A 20,608-nucleotide genomic window follows, 5' to 3' on the forward strand; every position below is an offset into this window, starting at 1 on the left:
AAAAAAAAAAAAAAACCACAAAACACTTTTTTTCCTTTCTATACTTCCCTTCCTGGTATGGCAAACATCCGTCTATGTTTAGATTTGCTGCCCTTGGGTAGTAGGGAGTATGCAGTATCACCAAGTAATCAAGCTGGCACACTCCCCATTCACTATTCTTGTTCTAACCACAAAACTGCAGTCTTTTCTCTCGGACCTATTAAAAAGTAAACTTCTAAAGTCTTCATGAACACAGCCACGTGTTCAAATGGGAACGGAACGCTGGGATGGTGTGTGTGTGTGGGGGGGTAATTTTTCCTAATGTAAGATGTCTTTTTTTTTTTTTTTTTAAGATTTTATGTATTTATTCATGAGAGACACAGAGAGAGAGAAGCAGAGACATGGGCAGAGGGAGCCTGACTGGGACTCGTTCCTGGGACTCCGGGGTCACGCCCTGGGCTGAAGGCGGCGATAAACTGCTGAGCCATCCAGTGATCCCCAAGATGTCCTCTTTAAACAATTGGAATGGCTAGTCATTCATCTCCTAAAGAACTTGTCTTGCTCTTCAGAAATCCTGAGTCTTCACCTTCTATAACAATTCCGCCTTTTCATATCAACCTAACCAAAAAGGTCAAAAGCCAAACCTGTTTTCAGGACCAAGTGAAACCCCTGAGACCAGTTGTCAAAAAGCAGTCATGGTAAAAACTACCAAATTAATTCAGAAATACAACTGAGTAGGAATCCTCTGAAGCCCAGAGGGCCCCCCCCCCCCCCAAATCCATCACGTCAAAAACCCATACCTGTTGGCAGCCAGACAGCTAACACAGGTGAGAAAACAGGCCAGATATAAAGCCCATGTCAGTCAGAGACAGGCAAGATTCTGGGGACATTTAAAACTACATTGTAGAGCCAGAGCTGGGAGAAACTGCAGGGCCTATCACAGAGGTCAGGGAACAGTTAAGTCTTTTAGAAATCAGAACATGTTGGAGAAACAACCTCAGCTGCAGGGATGGGTCTAAAAGAACATTCCTTTAGGTTTGAAATTAACTCTAAGGATACATTACCAAATAGATACATTATCTATACATTGCCCCCTGTGCCCCTATTCATGTAGTTACTCCCTCATAAGCAGTTTGGCAGTTTTGGAAGATGCCCTCCTCCCAGAGAAACTACAGCAGCCATTATTTGCCCTTTTCTTTTGAAATGTCCTTGTACCAAAGGAGCTTTAAGCCATTCATTTGGCACTTTCCAAAACACACTGCCCAAAGGCCAGCCTGAGAACTCTTGCAACTGGGTACAAAGCACACTTGCTACTCTGTAGCAAGTTCTAGGACACTGACATTGCCACCTTCCTGTCTCACAGCCCAGCACTCCTTTGCACGACTTGCAGGCACAGGGCAATCTAAAAGGTGATCTCAGTAGTTAAGAGAAAATTATCTTTAAGAGCTATTTGAGTCACTTTCTCAAAAGTAAATGTACATCTTAAGATTGGATTAAAGAGGACCTAGAGACACCTGGGTGGCTCAGCGATTGAACGCCTGCCTTCAGCCCAGGGCATGATCCTGGAGACCCGGGATCGAGTCCCACATAGGGCTTCATGCATGGAGCCTGGTTCTCCCTCTGCCTGGGTCTCTGCCTCTCTGTGTCTCTCATGAATAAATAAAATTTATAAAAAAACAAACAGAACCTATAACTGATGGTCCTCCAATCTCACCAGCCCATAAATCAGATTTAGTAAGTGGTAACTTTGAGAAACAAAAATTACAGGCCTACTTAATGAGTAGTAATTCAAGCAACCTGGGGGATCCCAGGGTGGCGCAGCGGTTCGCCATCCTGGAGACCCAGGATCGAATCCCACGTCAGGCTCCCGGTGAATGGAGCCTGCTTCTCCCTCTGCCTATGTCTCTGCCTCTCTCTCTCTCTGTGTGTGTGACTATCATAAATAAAATAAAAACTTAAAAAAAAAAATAATTCAAGCAACCAGGGGATTTTTGCTAGCCAAGAGTCCTTTAAATGTTGAGACTTCAATAGGAAAATATTCGATCCCTTCAGGAACCAACTACATTCCAAAGAAGTTTCTTTTCTGTGATCTTTATACCTACCCTTTCATAGACTTCTCCCTGCTACACTGAATGATTTGAAGAGCAGTCTCCCCCATTCCCCAGTCACTACTAATGCAAATCAGACAGAAAAACTACCTTATCTATATCCAAAGGCAAGTAACATGTCTCTAGGAAACAAGGAGAATGACCCCAGTCAAAAAAAATCTTTATGTTCCTTTATTGGAGCAAGATTCCTGACCGGTATACAGTGATGTATTACTAAACAAGACCTGTGCAGAAATTACATACTATCCATCTAGACAGGTTTTCATTACACTTTGCCTATCGATGGAATAGTTCCGTTTATAAAGTTTTATACATCAAAAAGCTTTGAATTTGACCAGGCTGTCCATTAATTCATCTCTGAAAAAGTTAAGTGGCATTTAATTTTAGCTACTATAATTTACAGCATTAAAAAGCTTATGCATTAGGTAGCTTCCCAAAATGGTATCCTATGCACAACGGCATTAAGTAGAGCAGGGCCCGTCATCTCACCCGGATTCACACAGACAGGCGTCGCGTGACAGCTATATGCTAAATAGCTAGTACGTCGAGACAAAAGTACTCCTGAGTTTCTTACCACCAATACGGACTTCTTACTCTGAGAGAGTCTGTCTTCTCGGCCACATTTCATAGTACCAACGAAGACATGCCAGTAACTGCCCTGTGTGTAACTTGGCATTAGAGCACCAGGTCTGTCTGATGGTGGTGGCAGGCACTATTATTATACCCAGGCAATAAAGGCCCGTTTTTAAAAATGCCAATTTGAGACACAAATCAAGGGCACAACATAATCAGAACTCAGTTTTGAGCAATCTGGTATCACGACTGATGTGGGAGAGTTCAGAAACTGATGGCAAACTACACCTACGATGGCTCCTGGCTTTGGAGGCATTAATACATTGATTCAGATCCCTTTCTCAGTCCACACAGCCCTGAGGTCACCCTGCAAAGTGCGTATCAAAAAATACGGAGTCAGGGTGACAGAGTTTGACAATACATTATACAAGTTAAACTTGGAAAATCATATTAAATACACCTGTTCTGAGAGAAAAGCATCAAATCCTTTGTGTACACATTTAGTTTTATTGTAACAAAGCAACTTGTACACTTTTAACGTTTAAAACTGAGCATCTTTCCTTTCCAGTGAAACAAAAAGAAAATTTAAAAATAAACAGGAACAAAATTACAATAGAGAATGTCAATTCCAAATAAGATCCTACAGGTTCTGCTGATTCTCCCATCGAGTGGCAGGGCTCAAGTCATCATTAGGAGAGTTTTATTTTAAAAGTGTCATCTTAAACTGCAAGGATGTCCGTTAAACATCACAATTAAACATGCCAAAGGAGAAGCCATGTTGTCAAAATGCCCACTTAACCCACCCAAACATCTCAAACCCACCCTTTGCTGACCTTCTATAACCCCATTTTTTTAAGTTTTTTTTTTCTTTTTTTAAACAAGAGAAAGTAGACAGGTACATGTTGGTAAATGCTAACTGTCCATATTCACATAGAGACACAGTGTAATCTCTGAGCCCAATATACAGAGAAAGGAGGAAAAAAGCTAGAATTCTATGCACTACTACACAGGGGCCTAGCACCCTCCAGCTTCCAGCAGAGCTAAGGGAGCAGAAGGTTTTTCTTTTTTCCCACAGAGCACGGTGGTGTTGATTCCATAAAGTTTTTGTTGAGACAGGAAGGAATAAAAATGAATTTGGAACAGAAAGGGGTAGAGATTCTTTTCCCGCTGTATTCTGCTCAAAGTATTTCCCCCCAAAATAAGTTGAGAACAATGGTATAAAGGGAGAGAAAAGAGACTTCAAAAAACAGGGCGAATGAGCACAAGAGGAGGGGGGGGAAAAAAGAGACGCAACTTGCTCCCAGGGACTGGAGAAAATTAAAAAAGGAAGGTTGGAATCCATCAGTGTTCCATTAGTCATCTTCTCCTTCATCCTCCTGTAAGAAAAAAAAGTGGGCAGTCAATCTTCAGGGTTAAATCGAAGTCATTCCTTAACATTCACACAAACACAGACCTCCAGAGAACATACTGCCACATTACAGGGACATATATTACAAATCTATAAATCAGTATGGATCAAATCTCAACTGAAAGACACAGTGACATGGTCTCAGATAAATTAGTTACTTTTCAGCACTCACCAAATTCACATACCTTCACACCAAATACAAACCAAAAAACCAACCTATCCCAATCTATGAGAAATTTCATGTTTGTCCAAAACACACAAAAATCTGCTATTTAGATTTCTCAGAATTGACCAGCTACACTGTCCATATCACCCTCATTAATTACTGGCCAGGGAAGGACAAGATAGAGTACTAACCACAAAATCAGAAGTAATTATATTTAAATCATGAATACAAGAAGTTTACTAAAGTCCTCTTCAATTGCGGACAACAAAATAGCTTATCTCCGTTGATCAGTTCTATTACACAATAAGTGTAACCCACAAAATAACAAAATTCTTTTGAGATGATCTCTTTTGGACTTAACCAAATTTTTTTTTTTTACCTCTCCTTCCTCCCCCTCATCATCATCTTCATCTTCTTCACCTTCATCCTCATCTCCTTCTTCATCAATATCTTCCAATCCTTCTTCTTCTTCATCATCATCATCATCTTCTTCTCCTTCTCCTTCTTCATCATCCATATCAGGAACCTTAAAAACAAAACAAAACTTACCGTAGGAACTCACTTTCAAACAAAGGAGACAAATACAACCTTGAATAAAAAGTACACTCTCGGGCAGCCCCGGTGGCTCAGCGTTTAGCACCTCCTTCAGCCCAGGGCCTGATCCTAGAGACCCGGGATCGGGTTCCGCATTGGGCTCCCTGCATGGAGCCTGCTTCTCCCTCTGCCTGTGTCTCTGCCTCTCTCCCTCTCTGATGAATAAATAAATAAAATCTTAAAAAAAAAAAAAAAAAAGCACACTCTCAACTTACCAAGTAGTACTGTAATGGATTTGGCCAAATATCATCTTTGATGACCTCTCCTAACTCATCTGCACCTGCATCAGAATGGTCAGTAAACCAGGTGAAGAAGCTCTCTGGTTCCTCGTGCTGTCTCTTCCTGCTGGCCTTATTCTGCGTTTGACTTGAACGTTTCGTCAAATCCTAAATGAAGACAGAACTTTTGACATAGGTTCTCCATAATACCTAGATTCCCTGTAACTTAAGATCTTAACCCAAAAACAGGGTGGAGTAACATTAGTATGTTAGCTACGCTTGTTATCTAAAACAAACTATAAAGGTAAGCAAAGGTTAAATCCTCAAATTCTAGGTCTTCAAATACTTGTCAAATTTGTAGAAGTTTTTCCTGAAAAAATATCATGTGAATTTGGTTTTTTTTTTTACAAAATTAGTTCCACTTTGACAACCACCACCATAATGCAGTATAATAAGTTAAAATGGGTTTACCACTTAAATGAAGATATAAATGCAGTTTGGGAAGTAGCAGTCATTTGAAAACCTCAGTCCCCAATATGAAAATCAAAAAAATTTAGCCTTAAAGCCTTGCACTAATTTTTGATAGCTCCATGCATTGTATTTGGCATAAACACACTAGATTTTCATACATTTTAAGGATCTGCATTGAACATATAGATTACCAAAGCAGTGAGTATTGGTAAGTGGTTCAACTAAACCAAAATGCACAAAATGATACCTTCACCCAACAATTCCTCAAATACCTTTCCAGATTTCCATTTGATTTCAGTGGACTTTGACGATGGATCACCACTCTCATTCAGATGAAATTCTTTGGAGAGAACTTTATTTTCGAAGTAAGGGTTTTCATCAAAATACTATAATAAAAGATTGGAGAACTAGAAATCAATACAAACAGCTCTTCCAACCAAGCTCCAATTCACTTCCACAGTGGCAAACAAGGAGTTACTGATACTTACAAAATCTATTCTGTAACCTGATTTAATATCTTCAAATTCTGTCACTTCGACTCTTGTCAAATAATGCAGCGCCTCTTCATCCTCCTCCCCAAGCAGTGCAGACACTAGACCAGCAAATTATAGGTCAAATGAGTATTACAAACAGAGATTAACAAACAATTCAGAGTGATGCCTTTAAAAACTTTTCCAAATTTAGTGAACATCTTTGATTTCATAAATCCATTAAGTGCAAACCAGATGGCTCAGTGTCAGAGCTGTCACTATCTTTTAAACAAGAAATCAAAGAGAACCCCAACTTAGAATAGTCTCTTCTAAAGTAAAACATTAAATGAAAGCTTCCTTTCTCTGAGTGTTTTAATTTCTGCACGTAACCAATATGTTGGACTAAGTCCTCGAGCCAAGTCCCTCCACTCTCTCCCATATCCTGGAATAATGCTCTGCCACAACATACCTTGTGGATGGTTGACAAATGTTGTTACCCAAAAATTGGGGATTTTGGCGATCAATTCCGACCTCTTCTGAAAAAATGGTTGGCGGAGTTTGTTATATTTCTGTTCTACTTTCAAAATCTCCTCACTGGCTTGTTCATTAAGTCTGAAGCAAATGAAAAACCATGTTGACAATGATGGTATTTGACAAATAAAAAAATTGCCAAAACCCCAAAATATTTACTTATTAGCTACAGCAGAGTACAAAGTACTCATTTATAATAACCAAACCCCCTAGATTTTTGTCGTTTGAGACTCAAGTCAAAACTCGGATGGCAAAAAACAAACAAAAAAACTTGGATGGCAATTTGATCTGCTTCACCAATAGACACCCTCAATAACTTACAGTTCTTAAAGTGCCCAAACTGAGTCTTTTGGTAACATTGTATATTTACCTCACCAACTCTTATCACCAGGCTAACTCCAATTGTTTCAACCTCAAGCAGATTAAGCTTACAAAAGAAAAAAAGTTGCTAATAAAGTAACAAAGTTATAACTCAAGTGGAAGCAACAGTGATGCCATAATGCTAAATTATCAGAAGTCCAGGCACTGCAATTCAGACAACTTGTAGCCTTTGAGAGCAAACCCAAGCTTTACAAGGTCGAGGTACCTTCTTCAAAGTTTTTAGTAAACATAAAAGTATTTCACAGAAAAATAACACTGAACTTTCAAAAATATTTCCAACTAGGTTATAATCATCTCCACTTAGCCAGTGGATACAGATTTGACCGTAGTTTCAATTACTACCAGACTGTAAGCTACATCTTAAAGTCTCCAAAGTAAACCACAAAAAACTTTACCTGTCTATTTCATTTTGTACTTCATCAATATGTTCAATTGCTTCTTGCTGTTCTTTTTCTGCAAGAAAAAGGTGTATAGGACTCAATACTAGTTAGAATATAAAATCAGTTTTCCTGACATTAACAGGGTGTGTGATGTGACGTATCAATAAAGCAGTTATTAAAAAAGAAACTGCCTACTACAAGGCAAGCTCTCCACGTGTTCATGCCTGTAGTTGACACATTACCTTTTAATTAAAAGACTTTTCACAGGTCATGCAATCTGCTAGGCTACTCAAAATATTTGTTTGCAGCACTTTTTGAAGAGTTCCGTTATAAGAAAAAGACCAGTAGTAAAGTTTCTATCACGAAAGATTAAGGAATAAGCCTTATTCAAAAATTCTTACTATTATTTATCACATTATACACCTGTAAGAGAATGATGCCAGCTGTTAACTCCAGTACGGACACTAACCCAAGACCATAACAAAAACGAGAACACCACTCATTCTCAGGAGTAGGATCACTTATTACGGAAAGTTGAAAATACTGCTCAGTATCACATACAATTAAGACATCAGACATGCCTGACAGGTAGGGGCCTCGGATCCGCCGACCATCCTAAACACAGGACCTTAGCATCTCAGAATAAGAACCCTATGATCCTACCCTGACCTTTCTCTCCCCTCCAACCCAATTTCAGGCGGGCTTATCTCGGATGCGGCCCCACACGATTCTGGAGCACGCTTACAGGAAGCAAGCATGAAGTCTGAAAACTATGAACCACAGAAGGCAGAGCAGGAAAAGGGGGTGTGCGATGGAAGAGGTACCCTTTTGTCCGGTGAAGACTGCAGAACCTACAAAGCTAAGTGGGCGTGAAGGGGCCCGATCGCGCGGTTCATTTCCGGTAACCATCCCGGGTTTTGCAGCCCCCCTGCCGAGAAAGCCTTTACGGCCAAGGCTGGGAGGCTCGCGAAGAGCCATTGTAAAGCCCCTCCGACACGCCGGCCGCCGCGCCAGGCTTCACAGCGCTCTGCCGCGCCGGGGTGGCCACCCCACGTGGGAAGTGTGCCCGGGGCCGGACAGAGCATCCTCCCGGGCGGCCCGGGCCCAGTGCGAGGCCGGCCGCGTGCTTCCCCGCGCCCCCACCCCGCCCCAGCTCCAGGCGGAGGGCCGCGCCGGGGCCGGCCTGCGGGTGCGGGTGCGGGGGCGCCGCCCGCAGGCCGGGTGCGAAGGGGGAGCCGCGCGGAGGCCCGGCCGCGGGGCCGCGTCCGGCCGCACCATGTGGCGGCGGCGGCGGCTGATGGGAGCGAGGCATCATGGCGGAGCACAATAAAGAGAGGCTTCTCGGGAGGGAGGGAGGGGGAGGAGAGCGAGGGAGGGGGGAGAGGAAGGGGGGGTCTCCTCCGCCCGCGCCGAACAGGCCGCAGCGCCCCCGCCTCGCAGCGCCGTCCGCCGCCGCGGCGCCACCCCGGCCCCGGCCCCGCGCGCACAAAAAAGGGCGCCGAGGCGCGCGCCGGCCCGTCCGCCCAGCGCCCCCCGCGCGCCCCGGGCCCCGCCGGCGGCCTGCGGGCCGGGCGGGCGGCGAAGATGGCGGCGCGGGCTGGCCCCCGCCTCGCCTGCTCCTCACCTGAGGTCTCGTCGGCCCCGTCGTGGTTGGAGTTGAGCTCCTTTTTACTGACTTTGGCCGCCGGCGCCGACATGGTGCTGCTCCGCGGTCGGGGGGGGAGCGGGGAGGGGGAGAGAAGGGAAGGCGAAGGGGGCGGGCAGCGGCTTCCCCTCACGCCACACGCGCGGGCGCTCGCTCGGTCCGGCCGCCTCCTCCCGGCGCTCGCTCGCTCGCTCGCTCGCTCTCCCTCCCCCTGGCTCGCGCGCGCTGCCCTCGCGGCCTGACGACGAGGGAGGGGCTGGGGCGGCGTGCCGGGCCCCGGCCCGGGCTCCTGCTTACGGAGGGGAGGCGGCGGCGGGCGGGCAGGCGGCTCGGCTCCCTCACTCACGCTCCGCGGTCCAGCTCGCTGCTCGCTCTCCCCGAGCCGCCTCCTCCTCCACCTCCTCCTCACGGCGAGGGGCGGGCGGCAGGGCGCAGGCGCGCCAGGCCCCGCGCGCACGCCCCGCCCCCGGCCGGAGAGGCTCGCGCCGCCCCGCCATTGGCTGGAGCGCCGGGACGAGGGGGCGGAGCCGCGGCGAGGAGACACAGGGCCCGGCCGAGAGGCGGGAGGAAGGAACGCGGCGACGTACGGGGCCGGCCCCCCGCGCCGCGCTCCCCTCCCCCGCTCTCCCCTTCTCCGGCCCGACCCGGGACATTTGCGCGCTACGGGCGCTCGGCGGCCCGAGGGGCGGGGCCTCGCCGAGCTGCGCGCAGGCCCCCGGCGGCGCGGGCGCGTCACGTGGTGGCGGAGCGGCTTCCCTTCTCCGCGGGGTGGCTCGGCGCGCGGGGGAGTGGGGTGTTCCAGCCCCCCCAGGAGCGCAGGCCTGGTGGTCGCCTCGCTTCGCAGCGGGGCCCAGAAATACCCCCACGCTGGGGTCGCTGCCCTCGGACACTTGCTGGGGCATCCCTCCTCGTGGGTGAAGGAAGGCGGCATCTCCATCCGATTTTCCGATGGGGAAGCTGCCTTCGGACTCACTCAGGCTTGTTTGCAAACCCTGAAGCTGTCCAGTCCACTTACAAGGCCTTTTCCTGGCTTCCAGTCCAAACTCTGCCCAGACGGCTGTGTGCACTTGGGCAAGTCACCTTCCCTCTTTGTATCTATTTCTGTCGTGAAGTTCTATGATTCAAGAAAAGGCTGACAAAGGGGAACATTGTATGAGTGGTGACTTTTAGGCAGGGCCGCCCCGAATTGTGGAGAATTGGAAGGAGAATTGGAAGCCTTCCGAAGGCAGGGAGGTGCCGCACTCACCCGCGGGTCTTGTTTGCCCAACTCGGTGCCTAACGCCTGCAAGAAACAGCACCGAGGGCTAAGCGCCAGCCCCAGCCATGGGAGTAGATCTCGTTGAGACCCACAACTACCCGACCGCACAGGCGGTGTTAAACTCGGTTCACCACGGCAGAGTCAGGACCTACAAGACCTGCTTTAGAAGCCCAGTCTCGAACCACCAAGTAAAGTCAAGGCGTTTCTGATTAAACAATCTTTTCCAGGGATCCCTGGGTGGCGCAGCGGTTTGGCGCCTGCCTTTGGCCCAGGGCGCGATCCTGGAGACCCGGGATCGAATCCCACGTCGGGCTCCCGGTGCCTGGAGCCTGCTTCTCCCTCTGCCTATGTCTCTGCCTTGTCTCTGCCACTCTCTCTCTGTATGACTATCATAAATAAATAAAAAAGTAAAAATAAAAAAACAATCTTTTCCAGGTAATGCAAATGCACCACTGTTAGGATCCCTGGGTGGCGCAGCGGTTTAGCGCCTGCCTTTGGCCCAGGGCGCGATCCTGGAGACCCGGGATCGAATCCCACGTCGGGCTCCCGGTGCATGGAGCCTGCTCCTCCCTCTGCCTGTGTTCTCTGCCTCTCTCTCTCTCTCTCTCTGTGTGACTATCATAAGTAAATAAAAATTAAAAAAAAAAAAAAAAGCACCACTGTTCTTTCTACTCGCCATTCCAGAGCCCCAGCAGGTGGACCACAAAAAGCCTGGAATCTCTCCCCGAGCCTCCGTAAGAGAAGTTGGGGTTGGATTATTTGCTTTCTAGCACTCACATTTTACTATCAGCTCTTAAAGCTCAAGCAGTATCTTTAATGCTCAAGACAGTCCATTGGTAGGTGATCGATAATGATAAATGTTAAATAAATGGCATACAGTCCATGGGTAGAGAGAATACAAATGTCTTCTTGGGACTCTTCCCCCAAACCCAGAAATCCATCTAATCCTTTCCCTCCAAAGCTTATTCTCAGTTGAGCCCAGCTCAATCCCACACCCGTCTCAGTTGGACAGGCTTTTAAAAGGAAGAATTAGGGCAGCCCGGGTGGCTCAACAGTTTAGCGCCGCCTTCAGCCCAGGGAGTGATCCTGGAGACCCGGGATGGGTCCCGCAATAGGCTCCCTGCATGGAGCCTGCTTCTCCCTCTGCCTGTGTCTCTGTGCCTCATGTCTCTCATGAATAAATAAAATCTTTAAAATAAAAGGAAGAATTATTAGCATCAGTGATAAGCAGGTAAATGTTTGACAACTATCTCCCAGAAGAGAACACACACACACACCAAAACCCCTTATTTGTAGCATTTGCTGATTTCAGTGGTGTATAAATACTCTCCCCATGGCCAATTTCCCGCCACCACTGTGATGTCACCGAACAGCGCTGAATTAAAACACCAGGCTCTAGCACACTGCTGAAGCATGCACTGTGGGCCACAGACTGTGATAAAGTACATGTGATTTTTCACTTAATCCTCACAAAATACAAGGTAGGTATTAATATCCTCATCTCACAGCTAAATCCGACTTTTTTGATGTGAGTGGCAGAATCACAAATTCTACAACATGCTAGTGGATAACAAGACCCCTTCCCTAAGACCGTTTTTCCAGTTTTTGACATGACATTTGATATGAGGATTCAGTATACACCTAGACACAAAATAATACTTACCCCTACAAAGTGTGATGTGCCTCTTAATTTTCTACTCTATTTGATTTTCTTTAAAATCAAAATTTCTTTAAACCTACAGGTCTCACTCCACTAAACTGATTTTGTGACCCATTAATGGGATGAAAACAGTCTGAAAAACACAGTGTGGAGGACTGCTGTTTTCACCCAAAGCCTGCTTATAGGCTGTGAGTATCAGTGACCCAGAGTATCTCGTAAGTACCTGTGTTTCCCACTCATCCACAGGGGCTCCAGGTCTCCTTCTCAACTTCCCAGCCCTTAGAGCCATCCTGCTCCTCTTCCTGACCTTTCCACCACAGTTTTCAAGATGAATGCAGGGAGCACACACTAGGAAGTGGAAGAGAAAGAGAAAGCAAAAGGGCAAGAGTTTCAGTAAACAAGGGAGTGGCATGGACACACCAAGAGATAATTCACCCATGGTGAATTAGTCACTGTGGTCTCCCCGTCTTTAACTCAAGGAGCTCTGCATTCCCTCCTTGGCCTCTCACCTCCCTCCAGGAATTCCTCCCTCTCTTCTCCTCAGCTTCCTTTGGAAGAAGAGAGCCCTGCAACTTAAAGATTGGAGGAGAGATGCAAGCATTCCCTACAACACAGCAGTATCCCAAGATGACCAGGAAATCTTGGCTAGGATGGCCTTCAAAACCTACCCCCCTCCGACGTCTCTGAGCCTCTTTTTTTCTGATCTGTGAAATGGGATTATCCACAGCTTCTGTTTTGAGAGCTGATGTACATAGAAGTGCTTAGCATCATGCCTGGCTGACTGGTGCCGGGGGAGTGTCACGAGCTGTCATTTGGATTTAGATGGACCACCCTGGAAAAGTTTCTAATCCCTCCCGGTCCTGATGATTCTCCCAAGGATTTAAACAGAAGGTGGCAAGGAGGACTCATCCACATTTTACTGCTCACAGTGGGAAGAAATTTGCTCTCCATCAAGAGCATTATGAGCTGTTCAATGTCTCGAGTGTGTCATATCTATTTAAGCCACACAGCAAGACTAACAAATGGGTTCTGTTGAGCCCATCTTACAGAATAAGGAAGCACAAGTTATGTCACTTGTCCAAGAAGATCACACAGTCAACCAGAGCCAGGTTGTTTTTTTGTTTTTTGTTTTTTGTTTAAGATTTTATTTATTTATTCATGAGAGAGGCAGAGACACAGGCAGATGGAGAAGCAGGCTCCATGCAGGGAGCCCAACGTGGGACTTGATCCTGGGTCTCCAGGATCAGGCCCTGGGCTGAAGGCGGCGCTAAACCACTGACCCACAGGGGCTGGCCTAGAGGCAGGTTTTGAACCCTAGCTACCCAGCTTTACCACATGGCATCAGATCTTTTGCATCTCACTTGGAAGGGGATGGACTGGGATCCATTCAAGTCAAACTTGCCACATCACCCAGCAGACCCACAGGAGCACTAGATGTGGACTCCTCATCCAGTGCTCCTTCCACAAGCATGGCTGATCTCAGCCATGTCAGCAAATTAGGAAGATTTATGGGCTCTGAGGCGCTCCGCGCTGCACTTAGGCAGCCTGCTGTCACATTTTCCTAAGGCAATGCTTTCCTGTCTTCTACTTATCTAGACCCAACTCCCTCGAAGGCATCACCGTATCCCCATTCCATCAGAGGGGCCTAATCATGCAAACAAACCAAATCACCTTGTGACTGTGTCTGGAAAACACAGACCTCACCCCTAAGTTAACAGTTCACACAGGGGAAGGGGCAGATGTGAAACAGACGATTACAGTGCAATGAGGTTAAGGGCAGGGCTGAGGGGACTCCGGGCACCATGCGGGCAGAAGGGAGTTCCTAATGCCCGGCAGCTGTGGCTCAAAGGAGAACGCCTGCCAGAAGTGACTTAGCAGAAGGCGGCAGAAGGAGGAGAGGAGCGCAGGTAAGGAGACAAGAGTGACCCAGGCAGAGGCAAAGTGGGCTTCCCGGCCCTTAGGTGAGGGAGGGGAGAGCAGTGAAAGGTGCCAGAGGGAGCAGGGACCTGGAGAGGTGGGCAGGGGCCAGGTGGACAGCCGGGAAGTCTCTCAATCGTTACCTCGAGGGCAATGGGGAGGGAAGGAAGGGTTTTTAAGCTGGAGTCATGTGATTGGCTTTGCTCGGGCTGGAAAGGGGGTGGGGGGGGAGGAAGCTGGAAGCAAGAGGAGTGGCAGTAATCCGGCCAGAGTTGTGGGCAGGCAGCAGCCACAGGAAGGAAGTGGATGGATAGGAGAGATCCTGAGGAGGTAGAACCACCAGGACTTGGGGATTTGTCTGGATGTGGAGAGGTGAAAGAGAAGAAAAGGGTCAGGCATCGCCCAGCCTCACACTGGCTGGTGACACTACTCACCAAGACAAGGAACCCAGGAGTGAGTTTGGGGGCTGGGAGACAACCCAGTTTAGGTGTTGGGTTGCGGGCAGGGATGAGCTCCCATGTGCTCCAGGTCTCTCAATTTCTCCATTCTAGTTTTTTCTTTACATCAGCCTAATCCACTCTTCCACCTTGTGCTGAAACCCTTCAGGGTATTTGGGGTCATATCTCCAAAGGCATTTGGGGGGGAAAAATCCCTTAATTCTCCAATAAAGTGTACCGCAGGAACATACCTCCCTTCGGCAAGTGCTGAGAGGTCGACGTCTCCTCCGGCTTGGGGGCCGGAGGCAGCCTCGGTTTCTTCGTTTGAGGTGCGAGCGAGGACTGGCGCTTGGGGGCCATGCTGTGAGGAAACCACGAAAGCGGGAGAGGGGCACGTCAGGAAGAAGCTCCGATTACTGGAGCTGCCCCAGGTGGCAGAGGTTTAAATCTAGGGAGCCGTGGCCGGGGCGGGATATTTACATGACAGTGGGACACCCAACCCATCCCCTCCCCCAGCCCCATCCCTCTCTCCCACCCTCCAATCAAGATCAGCTTCTTTTAGTTGCTCTCGGCAGTTCCCTACTGGGCATTCTCAGCACGGGGTGGGCAGGAGGAGGTATTTCCTGAGGGAGAAGTTCTGTCCTCTCTAGGGCCCTCTCGGTAGTGACTGGAAACACCAGCTGTCTTTCCTAAATCCTCCAGATAGGCTGACTTGCCACCATTGGGAATTTCTCCACCCACCCCCCCTCCTTTTCTTCTTTTCTTCGGCCTCTAGATTTAAACACACCGTTGCCTCACCTCCACCTGGAACGTTCTTCGGGCCAGTTACCCTCACCCCCTTCTCCATGTTGGGCTAACTCCCAAACTTCTGTTCCTCTCTTGGAGACATAAATTAACATTGAAATACAGGATTACTAATCCAGAGTTGCAAAGGAAGAGGGAAAAACAGGTAGCCGCCCACCCCCCCTTTTAAAGATTTTATTTATTCATTCATGAGAGACATAGAGAGAGGCAGAAACATAGGCAAAGGGAGAAGCAGCCTCCTTGCAGGGAGCCCGATGTGGGTGGGACTCTATCCCAGGACCCTGGAATCACACCCTGAGCCAAAGGCAGATGCTCAACCACTGAGCCACCCAGGCTTCCAAGAACAGTAGGTACCCTTGAGAAGACTTTGAGCATTTCATTCTACACTCATTTTGGAAATAGAAAGTTGAGTTTGAAGAACGTTTAGAAGGCATCTTGTGCGTTGTGGAGGGGGAGGGGTGTCACAAACTTCAGTGCCTTTTGCAGTCTGTCAGGTAAGAACTATGAATAAGCACGCAACTGGAGTTCACCACAGCTAGTGGAAGGCGGAGTGGTACACCACTCTGGAAAACTGTGGCAGTTCCACCAAAACCGAATTTGTGTTCAGCATTTCTGCTCCTGGTTATATTCTTTTTTAAAAAATTAATTAATTTATTTATTTATGATAGTCACAAAGAGAGAGAGAGAGAGAGAGAGAGAGAGAGACAGGCAGAGGGAGAAGCAGGCTCCATGCACCGGGAGCCCAACGTGGGATTTGATCCCGGGTCTCCAGGATCACACCCTGGGCCAAAGGCAGGCGCTAAACCGCTGCGCCACCCAGGGACCCCTGCTCCTGGTATATTCTCAACAGAAATGCATTCTGAAGTGTATTTTAATATGTGTGAATAGATGTGTATAAGAATGTTCATAGATTCATAAAAGTAAAAATCTGAAAACAAAACTGAATACTTGAATGCATACATTGTGAAATATTCACACAATAGAATGTGATAAAGCAATGCGAATAAATGAACCACAACTACATGCCATGATGTGGTTATAGCCTACAAATGGAATGTTGATTGAAAGATACAAAATAGGATAGGCTGTGTGATTGATTTCATTTATATAAAGTCATAAACAGGCAAAACTGATCTATGCCAAGGAGGAGTTCAGAGTGATTAACCTAGCCTTGAGGAGAGTTGTCATGTAAAGGGGGCATAGGGGCCCCATGGAGTCCTCTTGATGCCTGGTTTCTGGATCTCAAGCTTCCTACACTACTGTGTCTGATTTGTGAAATCTGTGTTCCCAGGCCTCCTTCCTTCCTTTCTTTCTTTTATCATTATTTTTTTAAAGATTTTAGGGGATCCCTGGGTGGCTCAGCGGTTTAGTGGTCGCCTTCAGCCCAGGGTGTGATCCTGGAGTCCCGGGATCCAGTCACGCGACGGGCTCCCGGCATGGAACCTGCTTCTCCCTCCTCCTGTGTCTCTGCCTCTCTCTCTCTCTATGTCTATCATAAATAAATAAATAAATCTTTTAAGAAAAATAAAAATAAAGAGAAGTGAGGGCAGCCTGGATAGATCAATGGTTTAGCGCCACCTTCGTCCTAGGGCATGATCCTGGAGACCCAGGATCAGTCCCACGTTGGGCTCCCTGCATGGAGCCTGCTTCTCCCTCTGCCTGTGTCTCTACCTCTCTGTCTCTCTGCTTCTCATGAATAAATAAATAAGTCTTTAAAAAATAAAGAGAAGTGAGAGGTCTACTTTTTATGTGAACTCTGGATTTTCTTTTTTTTTAATTAGCAACTAATTAAAAATTTTAAAACATGGTTTGGGGCAGCCCTGGTGGCTCAGTGGTTTAGCGCTGCCTTCAGCCCAGGGCCTGATCCTGGAGACCCAGGATTGAGTACCATGTCAGGCTCCCTGCGTGGAGTCTGCTTCTCCCTCTGCTTGTGTCTCTGCCTCTCTCTCTCTCTCTCTCTCTTTCTGTGTGTGTCTCTCGTGAATAAAAATAAATAAATAAATAAATAAATAAATAAATAAAATAAAATAAAATAAAATAAAATAAAATAAAATAAAATAAAACACAGTTTGTGGACTAAATCAAACATGTTGGCCAGGCCACTTTCATTCTGCAAGTCATGAATTTGTAACCTCTGAAATTGTGTAATGATTTTTCCATCTTTAAAAAACAGCTTGTTTTTTCCCATCAATTAATCTCTTAAAATAAATCTTAGGCATACATCTATGATGTTAATATTGATAAAAAGCTCAGCTCTCTCTGGTAGAAGACCCCCACTCCCACACTACATCTTGCTCCCCTCTATCCCTCCATTCTTTGTCAGTTTCTGAGGACTTTGGGCTTCTTCTAAGACATTTTGAAAGTCACAGTATGTTGATTTTACAGATAAGCAAGCTAAGACCTGAAAGAAGTGATTTGCCTAAGGTTGTGAGGAGAATAACTGAGTTTTAGCCAGGACCAAGGTTTTGGGCTCATTTGATCACAGGGATGCACCTTTTAACCAGCTTCAGTCTTGCTGTTTATACTTGTAAATTAGGTGATAATGATGCCTGCGTCTTTGTTTTAGGATTTTCAATTTGAGGACAAAGGGTCATCTTTTCACTGTTTTTACTGCAGAAGTTGTCCAAAAACAGTAAGGGGAAAAAATGAAAACTCTTTTGATGAAACTGGGAGCCAGCTAAACCCCAAACCACAGAATAGGTGGCTGGCTGGCCAAAGCAGTGGAAAAGAAACAGGATATGTGCAAGAAGAAAGGACAGGCACCTTAGCTACAGATTTCTGGATGTATTAGAAAGGGACACTTCTGGAAGCTAGGGGCAAACTCGAAATCCCTTGCTTGTAGCAACCACAATGGGTGTACTGACAGGATGCTGCACTGGATGGGTTCCTAGAACAAAGAAGGGGCTAAATGAGGAGTAGCCCAGAGGTGCCTCATAAGATCAATCTCTCTCACTCTCTCAAATAAACAAAATCTAAAAAAAAAGAGAAAGAAAGAAAGAAAGAAAGAAAGAGAGAGAGAGAGAGAGAGAGAGAGAAAGAAAGAAAGAAAGAAAGAAAGAAAGAAAGAAAGAAAAAAAAAAAATAAAAATAAATAAAAATAAAATAAATAAAAGAAAGAAAGAAAGAAAGAAAGAAAGAAGAGAAAGAGGGACACCTGGGTGGCTCAGTGGTTGAGCATTTGCCTTTAGTTCAGGTCATGATCCCAGGATCTTGGGATCAAGTCCCACATGGGGTTCCCTGCATGGAGCCTGCTTCTCCCTCTGTCTGTGTCTCTGCCTCTCTGCCTCTCTGCCTCTTTTCTCTGTATCTCTCATGAATAAATAAATAAAATCATTGAAAGAGGAAAGAAAGAAAGAACGAAAGCAAGGAGAACTAACCTGTGAGAGGGTATGAGGAGAGGCGCTCACCTTACTAGTGGCAGCTTAAACAGATAAAGCTCCTTCGGAGGGCAATGTAGCCATCAGAATATCTATGGAAAATGCAAAAGTACCTACCTTTTTTTTTAATATTTTATTTATTTATTCATGAGAGACAGAGAGAGAGAGAGAGAGGCAGAGACAGGCAGAGGGAGAAGCAGGCTCTATGCAGGGAGCCTGATGAGGGACTTGATCCCGGGACTCCAGGATCACACCCTGGGCCACAGGCAGGTGCTAAACCATTGAGCCAGCCATACTCTTGACCCAGAAATTCTCCTAGGAATTTGTCCTACAGATTCATGTATTGCAGAGAGATGGCACCTGTATAAAGCAATTCATTTGCAACATTGTTTATTTGTGTGTTTTGTTGTTGTTGTTTTGGAAAGCCTGTGTGTTTGTGCACATTTAGCACCCTTACTATCAAGGAGTGTGGGGAGGGGCAGGAGGAGAGGGAGGGAGAGAATCTTAGGCTGGCTCTACACTCAGAACAGAGCACTACTGGATTTCAGGATCCTGAGATCATGATCTAAGCTGAAATCAAGAGTCCCTAACTTCACTTCCTGAACCACCCAAGCACCCCTCCTTTGCAACATTGTAAAAGCGAAGTATTGGAAACAACCTAACAGCTTCTTGAGGCTCCTGGGGACCAAAGGATATATCCAAACCATGGAATGCCTTAAACTTTCAAAGCAAATAGGGAACCATAGGGAACCAGAGCTGTGGCTAAGTGAAATAAGCAAAATCCTAAACCAACAGTTAGGATGTTACCATATATGTTAAGGGAGGGAGAGAAAAAAAGTACAAGTTCATTTATTTGCCTGTATGCCGACCATACAGCCCTTGAAGGACTCCTATGGAGCCATAACCCGCCAACCTTGAGGAGGGGACTGGCTGGTGACAAATGAGAAGATAGAGAGGACAGCCCCGGTGGCTCAGCAGTTTAGTGCCTCCTTCAGCCTGGGGTGTGATCCTGGAGTCCCAGGATCAAGTCCCAGGATCAAGTCCCAGGTCAGGCTCCCTGCGTGGAGCCTGCTTCTCCCTCTGCCTGTGTCTCTTCCTCTCTCTCTCATTTTCTCTCTCTCATGAATATATAAAATCTTAAAAAAAAAAAAAAAAAAAAAAAAAAAAGGACAGGGATAAGAGGGGAAATTCTTTACTTTTTTTTTATTTTTTTTTATTTTTATTTATTTATTTATTTTATTTATGATAGTCACACAGAGAGAGAGAGAGAGAGGGGCAGAGACACAGGCAGAGGGAGAAGCAGGCTCCATGCACCGGGAGCCCGATGTGGGATTCGATCCCGGGTCTCCAGGATCGTGCCCTGGGACAAAGGCAGGCGCCAAACCGCTGCGCCACCCAGGGATCCCAGAAATTCTTTACTTTTAAAAAAAATTCTGTACTTTCTGAATATATTATATATTTTTTAAAAAGGGGGTACCTGGGTGCCTCACTCCGTTAAGCATCTGACTTTGGCTTGGATAATGAGCTCAGGGTCCTAAAATGTAGCCCTGAGTTGGGCTCTGAGCTCAGTGGCAGGGGAGTGGGGGGTGGGGGGTGGGGGTGGGGTGTCTGCTTGTTCCTCTCCCCTACCCCTTGGCTCCCCCACCCCCATTTGTGCACATGCTCGCTCTCTCTCTCTCTTTCTCAAACAAATGAAATCTTAAAAAATAAATAAATAACAGGAGCACCTGACTGAGTCAGTAGAGCAAGTGACTCTTAATCATGGGGTTCTGATTTTGAACCCCACGTTCAGTGTAGAGATTACTTAAAAACTAAATAAATAAAATATTAAAAAAAAAAGACAGAAACCACAACCACCAAAGATTACCTGAGTCACTTAGATCACCTAAATACAGCACCTACTTGGTACATGTCAGCTTACATTCAAACATACACGACCCCACCTTTCCTCTCATCTACAGCTTCCAAATTTTAATTTCCTGGATTTCTAGAGGTGTTACTAGGCAACCGTGCCACTCTGCCTCGTTCCAGGACAGCTGCAGGCAAGGTAGAGGAAAGGCAATGGCCTCCCTCCAACCCACCCAAAGGTTGACAGGCTCATGATGTTCTGTAACCTTGAGTCCAGGTTCCTTCTGGGAACCAGGAGTTTCCAAAATATCCAGAACTCCTTATTGTTTAGTTATCTGTGTGCACCACAGGATAGCTGTAAATAGCTACCATTTGTTGAGTGT

At 46.5% G+C, this 20,608-nt stretch overlaps 1 protein-coding gene across 1 annotated transcript; it reads right to left on the reverse strand.

The window, feature by feature from the left end:
• Positions 1-2,242: 2,242 nt before the first annotated feature.
• SET (SET nuclear proto-oncogene) lies at positions 2,243-9,651 on the reverse strand. The gene is made up of 8 exons (XM_026009445.2): positions 8,904-9,651; positions 7,295-7,352; positions 6,457-6,599; positions 6,006-6,109; positions 5,790-5,903; positions 5,044-5,214; positions 4,614-4,760; positions 2,243-4,036 (listed from the first exon to the last, which is right to left on the reverse strand). The coding sequence occupies exons 1-8, from the start codon at positions 8,974-8,976 to the stop codon at positions 4,013-4,015; spliced, it is 834 nt and encodes a 277-aa protein (XP_025865230.1). The 5' UTR covers positions 8,977-9,651; the 3' UTR covers positions 2,243-4,012.
• Between the last annotated feature and the right edge of the window lie 10,957 nt (positions 9,652-20,608).

The sequence above is a fragment of the Vulpes vulpes genome, chromosome 2, assembly GCF_048418805.1.
Source record: "Vulpes vulpes isolate BD-2025 chromosome 2, VulVul3, whole genome shotgun sequence".
Classification (NCBI taxonomy): domain Eukaryota; kingdom Metazoa; phylum Chordata; class Mammalia; order Carnivora; family Canidae; genus Vulpes; species Vulpes vulpes.